This window comes from Herpailurus yagouaroundi, unplaced genomic scaffold (assembly GCF_014898765.1).
Source record: "Herpailurus yagouaroundi ecotype Mexico unplaced genomic scaffold, PumYag 139, whole genome shotgun sequence".
In the NCBI taxonomy this organism is placed as follows: domain Eukaryota; kingdom Metazoa; phylum Chordata; class Mammalia; order Carnivora; family Felidae; genus Herpailurus; species Herpailurus yagouaroundi.
In genome coordinates, this window is record NW_024412394.1 from 45517407 (window position 1) to 45533923 (window position 16517).

Below are 16517 nucleotides of genomic sequence, written 5' to 3' on the forward strand. Positions count from 1 at the left end.
TTTCCCATTCCGTTGGTTGCCTTTTAGTTTTGTTGGTTGTTTCCTTTGCTGTGCAGAAGCTTTTTATCTTCATAAGGTCCCAGTAATTCACTTTTGCTTTTAAAGGGGTTTTCATTAAGAATTAACTTAGGGGCGCCTGGGTGGCGCAGTCGGTTAAGCGTCCACCTTCAGCCAGGTCACGTCTTGCGGTCCGTGAGTTCAAGCCCCGCGTCAGGCTCTGGGCTGATGGCTCAGAGCCTGGAGCCTGTTTCCGATTCTATGTCTCCCTCTCTCTCTGCCCCTCCCCCATTCATGCTCTGTCTCTCTCTGTCCCAAAAAAAAAAAACTAAATAAACGTTGAAAAAAAAATTTTTTTTAAAAGAATTAACTGATAAAGGGCTTGCTATCATTTAACAATTAAAAAATGACGTATTTATTATTGTTGTGACAATAGGTCCAAGCCATTGGAAACAGCAACAAGGTCAGCCCTGCTTGGCCCTGAGCAGCATGGCTCTGCTCTGAGGGAAAGGTTGTACAGCCAGCCTGGAGACAGGGCAGGCACAGGCCTTCTCTCCTCTCTGCTGGTAGGGGAGGTGGGGATTATCAGGCCCTCCAGGTGGCAGGTAGGCATCTGTCCCACAGGTGACTAAGCCTTTGCATACTGTGTGACACACAGTCAATAAATAGGTGTTTTTGAGGTCATTATGGAGCCCGGGGGTAGTTGTGGACATGATGAGTCACCGGCTCTCAACGTGTTTCAGAAGTGCTCTTCTAAGAAGTGTGTGGTCCCACCAGTGGGACCTGGACAGTCTTAGGCTGCTCTGAACCCTGCCCAGCTCCTCTGCTTCATTCTGCCTCCCACTCTGGTTGGTGATCCGACCTCCCCCCAGTTTGAGGGGGTTGCTGTGGTTCGGGCCTTCCAGGGGTTTTCTGCAAAGAGGAGCATATGCAGATTGCAGAGTGAACCAGGCTGCATGACTGCTAACAGAACAATTGACAATGTCAGTAGGCCTGGGGTGACATGGCCCGGTGTTTGCTGCCCTTGCCCCTGGTTCCCGTCAGGTTGGACACTCCTGCTCTGGGTCCCCAGCTCCCACAGCAAACACCTCTCCCCCTTATTACACTTGTCTCTTACTGTCAGCTTCGTGTGCTGGCCTGAACAGCTGAGGACAGAGCCTGGGTCTCTTCTCAGTGAACATCCAGAACCTAGTAGAGAGGCCAGCATAGGATCCTTGGATAAAGATGTGGCCTTGAATATTTGAATTAATTATGTGTCTCTATAATTTCTATTCTACCCGCTGGCTTTTGAGTTCATTTAAAATAGAATGTAATTAAATGCCATAAGAGAGCTAAGAACAAAGTCAGGGAGTGGGGCAACGTCTTTTAGGAGCAGGGGGTGAGTGACTAGCTTGGAGGTCCTGTAGACTTGAAGAACCTCCTTGGCCACCTTGAGGGCACACAAGCATCCTGGGGCAAAGGGCATTCCAGCAGTGAGGTCGCATGCTAGGACGCAAGCCTCACGAGGGCAGGGACCTTATCTGTCTCATTCACTGCTCCATGTTTTGTATCATACCCAGCATGTGGGAAGTTCTCAATGAATGTTGCTAGAATGAACACATGAGAGCAGGGAAGTGTGGGGGCCACAGTCACAAAGGAGCACATAGTTCAGTTCCTTGGAACACAGGTTCCAATCAGGGAAAGCAAAATCTGGGTGAGGACTGGATTGTAGGGCCTCCTGAATGATCAAGGAGTTCAGGCATGATGGGGAGAAAAGGTTATCCCTTCTTGAATAGTCGCCAGTAAGAAAGGAGAGGTTGTTGGTGGAGAGACACAGGGGCTCCAGAAATAAGTCCCCCTTTGCTGGGGTTCTGATAGCACCCCATATTAGCCCTTTACTAGGTTGTAACAGAAGGGGGATCTGAAGGGATGACGCTGTCATCACAGCACCCAGGAGAGAAAGGCTGAATTGTGTCGGGACTGATCCCAGCACAGGGATGGGGGGTGTGGGGGATAGAACAGTATTTCTAGGGACACTTTCTTTCTACCAAGACCACAGGCCCAGTGCATGGGTTCTTCCTACAGATCTCTGGCCCCTGATCCAACCCCATCCCTCCAGTCCTGCTGCCTATGTACCCACAGGTATAACTGGTATTTCTAGCACATTTAATTTATTTTAGCTAGGTAATGGAATTCCTACAACCCCCTTCAAGATATCCTGAAACATATCCCATGCTTTTGTATACGTGTGATGACTGATCCCAAGAGGCTCCTGACACGTTAGGAGAATACATTCCTTTGTTCTCAGAAGCATTTCTCTGAACTTTATCCAAAGACTAGTTACAGCTAAACTAAAGCAGGGAATGGTAGTGTTCTCAGAAGGTCTCGATATTTATTCTTTCTTTCTTTCTTTCTTTCTTTCTTTCTTTCTTTCTTTCTCTTTCTTTCTTTCTTTCTCTTCCTTCCTTCCTTCCTTCCTTCCTTCCTTCCTTCCTTCCTCTTTCTCTTTCTTTCTTTCTTTCTTTCTTTCTTTCTTTCTTTCTTTCTTTCTCTGCCTTCCTTCCTTCTTTCTTTTTTCTTTTCTTTTCTTTTCTTTTTCTTTTCTCTTCTTTTCTTTTTCTTTCGTCTGAGTGCCTGTGTGTAGGCACCAGGGCTGCTGACAAAAAAAAAAAAAAAAAAAAAAATCCCTGCCTACTGGAGTTTACAGGTTTAGTGGGCAAATAAATGAGTAAGATATTTGGTGTGTCAGAAGGTGCTAAGTACTAAACAGTAGGGGAACAGCAAGTGAGGCATGGAGGAGGACATACCTTGTCAATTTAAAGGGAGGCTCAGGGAACTCACAGAGAAAGTGACATGGCACTGAGGAGTGACCAGGGAGCCCTGGACTTCTTGGAGTAATCAGCAAGAAGCAGATTATTCTTGATGTTTTCATGGCAGACAATGGTGGCAGAGCTGTTACAACTCCTGATGTTTAAATGTCACCTGTGCGTCAGTGACAGCACCACGAGTCCAACGGCACGTCTGTGAGTTGCTAATTTTCAGGGTGTGGGTCTGCACAGTCACACCCACACTCACCAGTCTGTCCCATGGGCGCAAGCTCCCTTTACTACTACAAGGGGGAGTAAGTGGCCAGAGAAGAATGTCCACAGCCGAGTGCCAGCAATGTGTGACTGAGACCCTGTCTAATGCAGAGCTCAGTACTGCTCTAGTGTCGACCTTACCAAATGAACAAGACAGTTGTCAACTGGTGTGTTAAGCTTGGCATTCAAGGACTAGTTGCCAGCAGAGTTTTAAGTTTGAAGACGGATTATCCTGAACTTGCAAACAAAGCCTTAGAGGTACTCTAGGTTCCTCCCCACCCACCCCCACTCAGTTTTATTGAGATAGAACCAACACACAGCACTGTATACATTTAAGCTGTGTCAACACCATAACAACATGCATGACATGCATAGCACAACATGCTGATGTGCTCAGGCAAAAACAGATTTTTGAAAAATAGATAGGCTTCCAGATCTGAAGCCTCCTCATAGCTTGAGATTGAATTAGAGCAACATGGTATCATTCACAACCTTAAACTAATACAACATTAAGTGAATGTAACTGAAGATTATGATGCGAATTTTTATTGGCATTTTAGGGATTTTATATTTAACTTATAAATATGTTTTCGTTTCAGTAATTTAAGAGCTTCGGTAGATTAAGGTGATTTGACTCTATGTGTTAGTATGTGTAAGAAGTAATATAATAAAAACTATTAATAAATGTGCATTTTACTTATCTTGTTCCTTAGGAGGGAATTTAGTATTTGAAGATGAAATCACCGCATTGCAACCTGAAGTAGATAAACTAAAAACTCTAAATGTGAACAAAATTATTGCACTGGGACACTCTGGTTTTGAAATGGATAAACTCATCGCTCAGAAAGTGAAGGGCGTGGACATCGTGGTAGGAGGACACTCCAATACATTTCTTTATACAGGTAATTGTTTCAGAAGGATTACACTGGCCCCAATGTCCAGATAACTTACTTTGTGTCTTTGTCTTTGTAACTGTTATTATTATTTTTACTACAATTTAACATATAATATATATTATGTATATTTCTATGATATGTAATATATGTATAATTTTTTTTTCAACGTTTATTTATTTTTGGGACAGAGAGAGACAGAGCATGAACAGGGGAGGGGCAGAGAGAGAGGGAGACACAGAATCGGAAACAGGCTCCAGGCTCTGAGCCATCAGCCCAGAGCCTGACGCGGGGCTCGAACTCATGGACCGCGAGATCGTGACCTGGCTGAAGTCAGACGCTCAACCGACTGCGCCACCCAGGCGCCCCTGTAATAGATGTATAATACACATACATAGTAACTTGTAAATCTTATTCAGAGACATTCCTAACAATAATTTATTGGTTTAATGATTATGTCAGCTCCCATTTATTTATGTATATTATAAATATATATAAAATATATGCATAAAATATACATGTAGGGGCGCCTGCGTGGCTCAGTCAGTTAACTGTCCAACTTCAGCTCAGGTAATGATCTCATGGTTCATGGGTTCGAGCCCCGCATCTGGGCTCTGTGCCAACAGCTCAGAGCCTGGAGCCTGTTTTGGATTCTGTGTCTCCCTCTCTCTCTCCCCCTCCCCTGCTCACACTCTGTTTCTCTCTCTCTTTCAAAAACAAACATATAAAAAAATTAAAAAAATAAAATATACATGTAAAATAAAAAGATTACTGTGAGGCCCCAGCCAAAAGTCAGTTTATATCAAAAAGCAACATGTCATATAAAAAATGTAAGCATAAACAAAATAAATAAGGCCTTCATAGATCAAGGTGACAGGATTTGATTTGTAAGTTCACGAGCAGGAGCTGGAACTCTGGGTTCCAGTCCTAACTTTACTACTGTGTACCGGGACTTAGGACTATGAGCGTCCTGGAAGCAATAGGTACTGTTGTTCTTGAAGGCATGCACTCCCCCCGCCCTCCCCCCCACTCCCTCCTTCTCTCTCTCCTTAGTGTTAGGTAGTTTTAGTTAGAAAACCTCTTTTTTTTCCTTCTGTTTGGAACCTATAATGTCCCAAAACTTTTGAGTCTAGCTCAGTCAGTCTTTCCTACCATGCCCCCTGCCCACCACCACTACCTGGAGCGTTGAAGTACTTTCAAGAATTAGGAAGAAGGGAAGGAGGAGGGCTTGGCTGGTAACTGACTTTTATCAGCAGTGCAAAAGCAGGCTTTGGTGGGGCACAACCCTCTCCTTGAAGAGATTGCTGCTTTGGCCGTCTCTGTGTGGGCTATCTAAGGTGATCCTATTTTTAAAAGATTAAAAACAAAAAATACCCAAAAATGTTAAAAAAGGGGTTGGTTATCACTAAAAAGAGCATACAGGTAATTTTTACTTTCTTCTTCGCACTTCCAATTATTTTCAAACAACGAATGCATGTTGCTTTTGCAATCAGCCAAAGAAACACAAATTATGAAAAGAAAGAAACACAACATAGGGTCAGAAGTCTTCCTTCCTGACTCACGTCAGAGACCTTGAGCAGGTCACATCCTCTCTGAACCTGTTAGCTTTGTTTCAAAATGGAGATAATACTCAAAGTGCCACATTGTTGTGAAAATGACGTGAGGTGGTGTGTGTGCTCCTGGGAAGGCACTTCATAAAGTGTAAATAGCTGTGTTCTGGCATGCAGTGGTATTGAGACTGCCCACCAGTGAAAATATACCAATCAAAATGGTGACACTGGGGACCTACTTCATATAATGCTGAGGGTGCCTGGGTGGCTCAGTCGGTTGACTCTTGGTTTTGGCTTAGGTCCTGATCCCAAGTCGTGGGATTAAGCCCCAAGATTAATAGTCTCTCTCTCACTTCCTCTGCCCGTCTCCCCTGCTTACTCTCTCTCTCTCTCTCTCTCTCTCTCTAAAATAAAAGAAAAAGTAAAGAATGCTGGTATCTACATAATTGATTCCTTACTAATTCAGTTCCTTTGTAAGTATTTTATCTCTTGGTAGACATAGCTAGAGAAAAATTTCAAACTGGATTACATCCATTAAGGGTTGTGATATAAATTAGTGGGTTAAAAATTTTTTTAACAGACTAGACTAAAATAGGTTAGGCATTTAACATTATTCATATGAACATACATTGTTTCATGGCAAAAGATGTATGTGAGATGGTGAGGACAGCTAGCTCCCAAGTGCATAGCACGCAGGACATAAGTGTGACAAGAACAGTGGCGGGCACTGGTGGTGATGTGAATTTCTTAGTGTGAGCAGTGTCGCAGTCAAACATCTGGGAGCCATTTAAGTAACTCCAGGGGAGTTAGATGGGCTGAGAGCACCAGACCAGGGAAAATCCCATCGGAGTAGGTCATGGGGCACCACTGGGTAGAAGTGAAGACTCTGGGGTCATGCTGGCTGTGCCACTGAGTGGTGGCGGGATCCTGTCTCTGTCTGATCTCCTCATCTGCAGAGTGAGGATGGAAACAACCCTATTATAAAAGGTCATCATGACTTGACCTATGTCATGAACAGGTGGCTGAGGCCCCTCAGGACAAGGCCTAGTATTTGAGCTGTCCTTATTTCAGTTATGTCCCAATTCTGTGGATGAGATCTGTGAAAAACCCTCCCTTGGTGCCTTTTCTTAGCTTTTCTCTGAGGCAATGTCAAAAAAACACAAGACACACAGCTGGACCTAGATGTCTGCCTCCACCCCCTTCGTCCTGTGGGATAGTGCTTCAGACTGTTTCAGCTTCGAACCATACTAAGAAAGGCATTGTACATGATGCCACAAACACACACGCTCACAAACACACACACACATATACACACACACAAAAAGAAAACTTTCACGAAGAACCTGGAATGCACTCTGATATTTTCTGTACTACTGTTTCATTTTTTTTTTAAACGTTTATTTATTTTTGAGACAGAGAGAGACAGAGCATGAACGGGGAGGGGCAGAGAGAGAGGGAGACACAGAATCGGAAGCAGGCTCCAGGCTCTGAGCCATCAGCCCAGAGCCCGACGCGGGGCTCGAACTCACAGACTGCGAGATCGTGACCTGAGCTGAAGTCGGACGCTTAACCGACTGAGCCACCCAGGTGCCCCACTGTTTCATTTTTTTTAAGTGTCAGTTACCACCTGTTAAATTAATTTCCTCATATGGTAGCTGGCCCATATTTTGAAAAACTCAGCTCCAAATCAAGCATGACCAAAACAGTGCATAAACAAGCAAAGGAATCTACCCCTCCTTTAGATGCTAAAGTCATTTCCATGTTCCTCATGATTTGCCTTTACACCGTCTTACCCAGTGCCGTCCCACAGCACCAATTGATCATCCACAGCCTTGATGTGTGGCCATCGATTAGTGTGCCCTGATGGGCCTGAAAAGGCTCAGTGATCATGCCTGGCTTCCCATTAATGCTGCAGCCTGTGTCCTTTTGTCCCTGCAATTTCGTTCCAGCCAACAAAGTACTGCAAAACAGTATGTGCCTTTTGCTAAGTAGATGAATTTAGTTGCTGATGAATGACTGGATGAAAGAAAGATTTGGGCATAAATATCATAATTTGTTTATACATAAATCTTGAGGTAGATAATTACAGGCTCTGAAAGAAAACTGCCTCTGTAGTCTTAGTCATTTATTTCACATTTCATGATTGCTTAGCCAGATTAAATTTGTTCTCATGAAAACATTCAAGTTTAATACTCTTCATTTTGAGGGATGAATTTACAATTGAAGGTAATTCCAGGATGCAGTAGGGGATGAAGCATATTTGCTTGTTTAAATAAATTTGCACAGCCTTAAAAAAACAAACAAACAAAAATTCCTCTAAATTGTTTTTGGAACTAGCATAACTTAAATATGATAAGCAAATAAAAATATAGTTAAAATAATACATCCCTTGGAATTTTACATCTTGCCATGCACGTAACCCAACACACACACATACACACACACACCTGAAAGAAAATTTCACAAAAAATCTGGATTGCACCTGATATTTTCTGTTCTGTTATTTAATTAAAAAAATATTTTTTTAACATTTATTCATCTTTGAGAGACAGAAAGAGACAGAGCATGAGTGGGGAAGGGGCAGAGAGAGGGAGACACAGAATCCGAAGCAGGCTCTAGGCTTTGAGCTGTCAGCACAGAGCCCGACACGGGGCTCAAACTCACGAACTGTGAGATCATGACCTGAGCCAAAGTCGGAGGTTCAACCGACTGAGCCACCCAGGCGCCCCTGTTATTTAATTTTTTTTAATGCTGGTTACCACCTATTAAATTAACTTCATTGTACTGTAGCTAGCCCATATTTTTTAAAACTCAGCTTTAAATGAGGCATGACCAAAACAGTGCATGAACTGCTCCCCCTGCAATGTTGAACGTCATTCCAGGTTCTTGTGAGTACAATCATTGTGCACTTGGAGCTGACCCCAAGATTACCTGACTGCTCTCATGTCAGAATGAAGAGAAGGGGTGCAGCCTACTAGGCTTACAGAATCTGAAAGCTGCAAGGAAGAGAGCTATTCCCACATGTTTTCTCCAAAGGAACTAAATGCAAGATATAGTTATTACTTCTGAAAATAGCACTGTGAGTAAATGAAACTGCAAGAAGGTCGTGTTAAGATGAGAACCAGTCTCTCTCTCTCCCCATCCCATTCCTTTGGACTCTGCATTTTAACAGTCCATAGTGATAAGACAGGGTTATGATTTACTTTTAATTTGTTATATAAAACCCTGTTCTATAATGTAAAAAGTGAATGGGAAGTCTGGTACCTGGAAAGCTACTAGGCCATAGGCGTAGCTGGATCCTCTTGGGAAGAGAAGAGCATGGCAGACAGCTGGGGCATCACTCCTTCCCCTACTCTGTCTCCATCAAGCAGTGTCTCCTGACCTCATGGAGATAAAGCAAAGACATTGGGGCCTGACCCTGCAGAGCAGTAGAGATCCAAAACACTGGATACCTGTTGTAGCTTGGTAAATGTTGAATGAGTGAATGAATTTGTAGTGACTTCATGCCTACTGTACAGGACTCCCTTATTTGCTCCAACCAGCCAGAACTGGGTTCAGGCCAACAGCCTGGACTGGATTTCATGAGGGTTTTGTGCCCACTCTGGGTACGGCTCCATGACTCATCATCTCTTTCAGACCTCCCAGTCATCACTGAATGTCCAAGAGTGAGTATTTGAGCAGTAAATCTGGACACCATCCAGATATGGAGAATATTACGTGGCTCACTGAGTTCCCTTAAGGAAACATGACAGCTAAAGTGTCATGGTGTCACGGTTGGATACAGAGGTAGCCAAGGACACTGTGATTCACCCCTCTGGTTGCCAAAGACCTCTTGGCTGGGAAAACAGGAGAGAGCCTTTGGTCTTTTTTTTTTTTTTTTTTTTTTAACGTTTTTTATTTTTTTTTTGGACAGAGAGAGACAGAGCAAGAACGGGGGAGGGGCAGAGAGAGAGGGAGACACAGAATCGGAAACAGGCTCCAGGCTCCGAGCCATCAGCCCAGAGCCCGACGCGGGGCTCGAACTCACGGACCGCGAGATCGTGACCTGGCTGAAGTCAGACGCTTAACCGACTGCGCCACCCAGGTGCCCCAGAGCCTTTGGTCTTAAATGCTTGAAGCTGCTTGGTGTAGCTACACCAGAGGCCGGGGATGGAGCAGCAGGCCTGACTAGCTGGGTACCAAGGGCATGTCGGGCAGTAGTCTCCAAACTGTGCCCTGAAGAGCACCCATGGCCAGGAGCCTGAAGCTGGACTCGCCCAGCACACCTCAGCCTGCACTATGAGAAGTCTGTTTTATGGCTCGCATTGCCCCAAGATTTCCTGCATGCAGGAGATCTAATTTCTAAAAAAAAAAAAAAAAAGTTAAATCTCTTGTTTTATTTTTTTTTAATGTTTATTTATTTTGAGAGAAAGAGAGCATGAGTGGAGGAGGGGCAGAGAGAGGGAGACACAGAATCCTAAGCAGGCTGCAGGCTCTGGACTGTCAGCACAGAGCCCGACGTGGGGCTCGAACTCACCAACTGTGAGATCATGACCTGAGCCGAGGTCAGCCGCTCAACCAAATTAGCCACTGGGACACCCCCAAATCTCTTGTTTTACACATTTAGGAGATAAATTTAGGCCCCCAATTTAAGCTGAATGTCTGCGTCAAGGTCATGAAACCACACTGAAAGAGAGCTAGCACCAAAACCCATTCTCTTGAATCCCAGCCCTGGTTCTGCTTTACAAGCCCCACCCAGCTCATTAGTTGAGAAAATTGAATTGAAAGGAGTTTGAAGAAGGGGTGGGCACTCAGACCCTGCCCCCTCAGGCATATGGATGCCACTACAGGGAAAGCATAGAAGTCTTGTCTGATCCATGGGAAAGTGTTGGCTAACCTACTTAAGCTTAGTCATTTAGCAAACATTTATTGAATGCCTGCTGTATGCTGGGCAAACCCAGGAGACACGGCAGCCCCTGTTTTCCTGGAACTTGTCTTATAAGGGATATCGACCCTGATCAGATTTTTTTAAGTATGCAAACAAATCAACCTTATCATATATAATTACAAAGCATGCTATGAAGGGAGAAGTTCCAGATGCTGTGAGAGCATCTATAGGAAAACCTGACCAACGCTGGGGGATCGTCACACAGTGTTCTCCTGAAAAGCTGACATTTGGGCTGAGATCAGAAAGACATCCAGGAGCTAAAGTTGGTAAATAATGATCACTCATCTTTATGGAGCATTTACCAACGTAGGCTTTCCTCACTGCATTAACTTCTGTAACCCACCCAGCAAGCATGGAGGCTGGTATTGTTATTTTCCCCATTTTACAGAAGACTAAACTGAAGCAAAATGTCACAAATGCACATGTAGGCCTTTGGCTCCAGGTGGCAACCCATAGTCCAAGGCTTTGGAGGCAGGTGTGGCTTGGGGGGTGAGAGAAGCCGAGACTGCTGATGCACAGGGTGGTCAGTCTAGATGAAGCTGGCAAGGCAAGAAAGGGCCACATCACGTAGGTTATGATATTCTTGTCAAAAATTGTCCTGTTTTTCCTACGACAGTAAGAGATATTTTAAACCAGGGAACACATGATCGTATTTATGTTTTAGAAACCTCACTCAGGCTGCTGTGTGGAAACTGGATTAGAAAGAGGCAAAGGGGCGCCTGGGTGACTCAGCTGGTTAAGCGTCTGACTTCGGCTCAGGTCAGGATCTCGTGGTCTGTGAGGTCAAGCCCTGCGTCGGGCTCTGTGCTGATGGCTGAGAGCTTGCAGCCTGCTTCAGATTGTGTCTCCCTCTCTCTCTGCCTCTCCCCCACTCACACTCTGTCTCTCTCTTCCTCAAAAATAAAGAAACATTAAAATTTTTTTTTAAAAAAAGAGGCAAAGAAGAGGCATACAGACCAGTTAGGAGGCCATTGCAGTAACCCAGGCACAAGATAATGCTGACCAGGAGTGTGGCTTGCCTGAGGAGAGGTAGAGAAGTAGACAGACCAAGCACTTCCAAGTAAGTTAAAAAAGAGACTCTCCCTTAGAAGCAATGGTGTGAAATATGCTAATTACTAATTACTTTTATCTAGTCCTTTCATAGGAAGTATGGAAGTATTGTGTTAATTTCAGTACACAGCATAGTGATTCAGCATCTCTATACATTACACTGTGCTCACCACAAGTTGTAGCTACCCTCTGTCACCATATGAGGCTATTATCATATCATTGATTATATTCCCTATGCTGTGCGTTTTATTCCTGTGACTTATTCATGTCATAATCAGAAGCCTGTGTCTCCCACTCCCCTTCACCCGTTATGCCCAACCCCTGCACTCCTCCCCACTGGCAACCATCAGTTTTTTTCCCTATATTTATAGGTCCGATTTTGCTTTTTGTTAATTTATTTGTTTTTTAGATTACACATATGAGTGAAATCGTGGTATTTCTCAGTCCAACTTATTTTGCTTAGCACAATACCCTCTAGATTCATCCATGTTATTGCAAATGGCAAGATCTCATCCTTTTTTTATGGCTAATATTGTGTTGCATATATGTACCACATAGGAAGCATGGAAGTTCTTAAACTGGTCCCATACACAATAAAATTGTACCAAGGACTGCCTTGAAACATTCTATACTATATTTAACCAACTGAAAACCATGTCAAAGGCCTGCTTCTTGGCACCTCTGTCACATGATCCATCATCTTGGCCCCTTCTGCCTACTGGCAGGGCAGTTGCCCAGGCCTGTAATTAGAACTGTCACATTCCTGAGGAGCTGCTGTGGCCAAGGCCCCCAGGGCAGAACCCTGGTGGGTTCCGTCAGATGTTCACGCTATTCTAGGAAATGCCCCATTTACCAACTCTAAATGTCAGCCCACAATTCCTTGGCTTCTCCATGTTTGGTTCCCAGATTATTTACTTACTAGATGGCTGGAATGGAGTTCTGGTGAATAATGTCTCTCCTGCCAAGATGACAAATTGGGTTTCTAAAGACAGACATGTGGCTCTGTGCGGAAATAATATTTTGGGCATGAGCATCTTTGGCTGAATAGAATAGTATGGAAAATGTGAAGCCCTGGATGGCTTTCTCTGTTAGTGGTTTTCTAACAGAACCACTAACTCTGCAGAGACGCAGAGAACATTCAGCTGTGGAGGAGGCAGAGACTAAGCCAAACTGGACCAGCTATTTCCTCAGCCTCTGGGAAGCATCCTCCTTGTTCCTGATTAAGTCCCTTTAAGAAGCAGATGATATGTCTTATGTTCTAACAAAAGGAACATCAAGGCCTTTCAGAACCGGAGAATGTCCCCTGTCAGACTGGAGTTGGGGTTAGTAGCTCCTATTTGTAGAGTGCATGCTGATTTGATGAGGCATTTGACTGTATCCTCGAAATCCTGTTACACTCATTTCAAGTTTGATTATGTCTTTGTGAGGCAGAATAAGAAAGGCTAAAAAAAAAAAAAAACCACCCAACAGGCTTGCCCTTCTCTGGGGTGTCCAGGAAACTGCCACAGTCGTTTCTAAAACGGACAGTGCCTTTTCCTCCTGGACGAAGTGTTCTCTGCCATCTCGTGGACGTGTTGGGAACTGCACCTCCCAATTGCACTTGCATCTCTGGGTTCATAGGAGGAACTACTGTCTCTAACCTTCCCCAGGTGAGAAGGTGAGAAGGGGCTACCACACCAGCCCTGGTCCAGGCTCCAGGATTGCCCAAATAAGAACCAGTGCAGAGAAGAATGAGGATGATGACTGTGTTAACCTTCCCTGCTCCTCTGCAATGTGTGAGATCATCTATAACTGTTAGGGCTGACACCTGCCAGTCACCCATGAGATTGTACACCACAGGTGGAGATGGGGCAAGTCCTGCACGGGGCCTCCAGTCAGGTGCTTTTGTAAGAGTCAAGTTCCAAAACTTTGGTCTTTTTTCTTTTTTCTTTTTTTTTTTTTTTTCCAGAGGGAGCAAGAAAATGGGAAACTAAAGTGGGCAACAGCTGTTTCCTGCTTCTGAGGTGCTGGTATTTGCTGCACTTCTGCTCTTTGGTATTAGGCTGGAATGGGGGCTGCTCTATAGGACCAGAGAAGGAGTGAGGTTTTCATGACATCCACCCCAGCTTGTCTTAGGTGAAAAGAGAAACCCAGAAACAGCTTGGGGTGGAAAGGTGCAGCACTGGATTTAGTGAGCGACCTTTGGCAACCGACTCTTTCAGGCATTGTGAGACAAGCAAGCATAGGCTGTGTTGGGCAGTGGAGAGAACAGAAGCTCCAGTTTCACCCCCGCTTTCAGTCTGCTCTCCTTCACATACCAGCCATACTGCACATAACGCATGTACCAGTGTGACCTTGGGCACATTGCCTATGACAATCAACGTTCTCATCTGTAAAGTGGAGACAGTAATAGAACCTGCCTCATGGAATGCTTAGAAGATTAAATGAGATCTAGTGCACAGCCTGGCTCTGGGCCAGCTCTCATAACCAATCCATGTGAGTAACAAATGTGCTGAAGTTTTCCTGGCCCCTCTGTAAACCTCTAATAGGAAGGACTGGTCAGGGTGTTTGGAGGGTGAGTAGAAAGAGCAATGGGTCAAGGGTATCTGGGTTTTTTTTTATGTTTGTTTATTTTTGAGAGAGAGAGAGCGCGAGAGAGAGCGGAGGAGGGGCAGAGGGGAGGGAGGATCCAAAGCAGACTCTGCACTGACAGCAGCAAGTCCAGTGCAGGGCTCAAACCCATGAACCCATGGGATCATAACCAGAGCCAAAGTCAGACGCTCAAGCGACTGAGCCACCTATAATCTGTGATTCAAAACAGCCAAACTGGGTCATTAGCTCTCTGGAGGTAAGATGCGAACTGCAGTGTGCCTGAAGGAGCGTTGCACTTACAGAAACATGCCAAGTGCTTAGAAGCCAGGGCCTGTGCCCCATACGGCAGGGCTCCCCACCCTTGTGCAATCGTGTGTCCAGGAGGCAGTGGTGGGGGAAGCCCCTCAGCCTCTGGGTCTGAGTTGGCTTCCAGGCTGTCCCCAGGGGACCCCTTTGAGACAGAAGTCGGCAGAATCTAGCCTGTATGAGGTCTGGCTGGATGAGTAGTGTGCGTGCCAGTTGACTGCCAGGGTGAACGTGGCTCTTCTGAAAAGCACCTAAAGGAATTCCAATTTTAGCAGCAAAACCTGAGGACAGGCTCAGTTGTTTCTACTCATGTTCCACTAAGGATCCTAAGCTCTAGATTGTACGTCTAGGGTTTCTAGAGGTTGTCATCACCTCATAAGGGAAGGAAATACACATTTATTATCTACTGTGTGCCAGGCACTGTGCTAGGAAGTTTAGACCACCCTGTGAAGTAAGAATCATTATTTCGCCCATTTTACAGGTAAGGAAACTGAAATACAGGGAAGTGAAGTGGCTTGGCTATTCTACCCAGCTATTGAGAATTGAGCCTGAGTCAAGATAGAGGTAGGATAATCTTGGCCCCACCGCGTTTTTGTGTCCCCCACTGTACCAGGCGCAGGACCATAGATGTGGGAAGAGCTTACCAAACACTTGCTGAGTTGAAAATGGAAGGATTCATGTGCCAAAAGGGCCTTCGGAAATGCACAGATGTCCGAGCGCAGCTCTGAAAGACAAGCTATGTGGGGCAGCAGCTAGCACATCATCAATTCAGAATTCCCTGTCATCTGGCCTGTGGCCTGCTGGCCTGCAGCCAAGCTGTGTACAAGGGCTGATTTGATCAGCTTTGGCTCTTCTGTTTTAGGCACTCCACCTTCCAAAGAGGTGCCAGCTGGGAAGTACCCATTCATAGTCACGTCCGATGATGGGCGGAAGGTTCCTGTGGTCCAGGCTTATGCTTTTGGCAAATACTTAGGCTATTTGAAGGTTGAGTTTGATGAAAAAGGAAATGTCATCGCTTCGCATGGAAATCCCATTCTTCTCAACAGCAGCATTGTGGAAGGTGGGTAAATGATGGCTGGACCTTGTTCTTGTTGTTAATGTTTCAAGGCAAGGCTGTAGCACCTTTAAAGAATAGAATTCTCTCTTAAGTTTGCCCTCTTCATGGATAAGAAGATTGAAAATACACTCAAATGCCCAATATCCCATTTGCTTTCCCAGTTCCTCTCAGCATCAGACACCGTGTCACTGCCTCTTGTGTCTTTTCAAGCTTTGTCCAGGCATGGAAAAGCCACTCAGCTCATGTCCAGAGGAGAGCTGCAAAGGGGTTCAAAGCCCCACCACCAGCAGTGTGCCCACGGCAAGTTGCCCAGTCTCAGTGGGCTTCTGTTTCTTTATCACATGAGGGAGTGTCTTTTTTACTTTTTTGTCTGGGACTCAGAATAAAATACATCTTATGTCACCTGTTTACATGTGGTGTACATGACCACAGCCCTGGGCCTCTCTCACCATGATTGGACCAGGGAGAGATGGGCAGTGGGGTGCCCTGCAGAGCCTGTGCTCACAGCACAGACCATCTCAACAGCCAGAGGGAGAGGCCGGGACTGCACAGCAGAACCTCAGAAGGCCCTGTAGACCTGCCCTGGGGACCTTTCATCATCCCCACCTTTCCCCACCCCCCCCCCCCGCAATGCTATCCCAAGTGGGTCCACAGGTGCTCATTCAGGTGTGATGAGTTGATGTTAGGATACTCAGTGCATCTTTAAGTTCAGATCCATTCCTAGTCTTATTACCAAGGAACAGAATTTTCTGAGGAAATTTTATAGTCAAAACGAAAATGTAGACAAATAGGGTAAAGAAATGTATAGTCACAACAGGTAAGCTAAATGATCTTTGATTCCTTCTCCAAAATTTAGGCCAGGGTGAGATCTGCCTTAATGGCAACTGATTTTTTTGTTTTTTGTTTTGTTTTCTTCTGTTTTACTTTTTTCTAGATCCAAGCATAAAAGCAGACATTAACAAATGGAGGATAAAATTAGACAATTTTTCTACTCAGGAATTAGGGAAAACAATTGTCTATCTGGATGGCTCCACTCAGTCATGCCGCTTTAAGGAATGCAACATGGGCAACCTGATTTGTGATGCCATGGTGAGTGGTCCCCAGGAG

The 16517-nt window shown here is 45.0% G+C and overlaps 2 protein-coding genes across 3 annotated transcripts in view; one reads left to right on the plus strand and one right to left on the minus strand.

The window, feature by feature from the left end:
* NT5E (5'-nucleotidase ecto) overlaps positions 1 to 16517 on the plus strand; it is a 49017-nt gene that overhangs the window by 22868 nt on the left and 9632 nt on the right. For both annotated transcript variants that reach the window (XM_040474096.1, XM_040474097.1), the window contains exons 3-5: positions 3770 to 3958; positions 15216 to 15413; positions 16345 to 16499. In XM_040474096.1, coding sequence (XP_040330030.1) covers positions 3770 to 3958; positions 15216 to 15413; positions 16345 to 16499 — 542 coding nt within the window. The remainder of the gene's footprint in view (positions 1 to 3769; positions 3959 to 15215; positions 15414 to 16344; positions 16500 to 16517) is intronic.
* Positions 10463 to 16517, minus strand: part of SNX14 (sorting nexin 14) — a 102312-nt gene continuing 96257 nt past the window's right edge. The window contains exons 31-32 of the transcript XR_005789868.1: positions 14998 to 15475; positions 10463 to 10965 (exon numbers count right to left, since the gene is read on the minus strand). The gene's annotated coding sequence lies outside the window, so the exon portion shown is untranslated. The remainder of the gene's footprint in view (positions 10966 to 14997; positions 15476 to 16517) is intronic.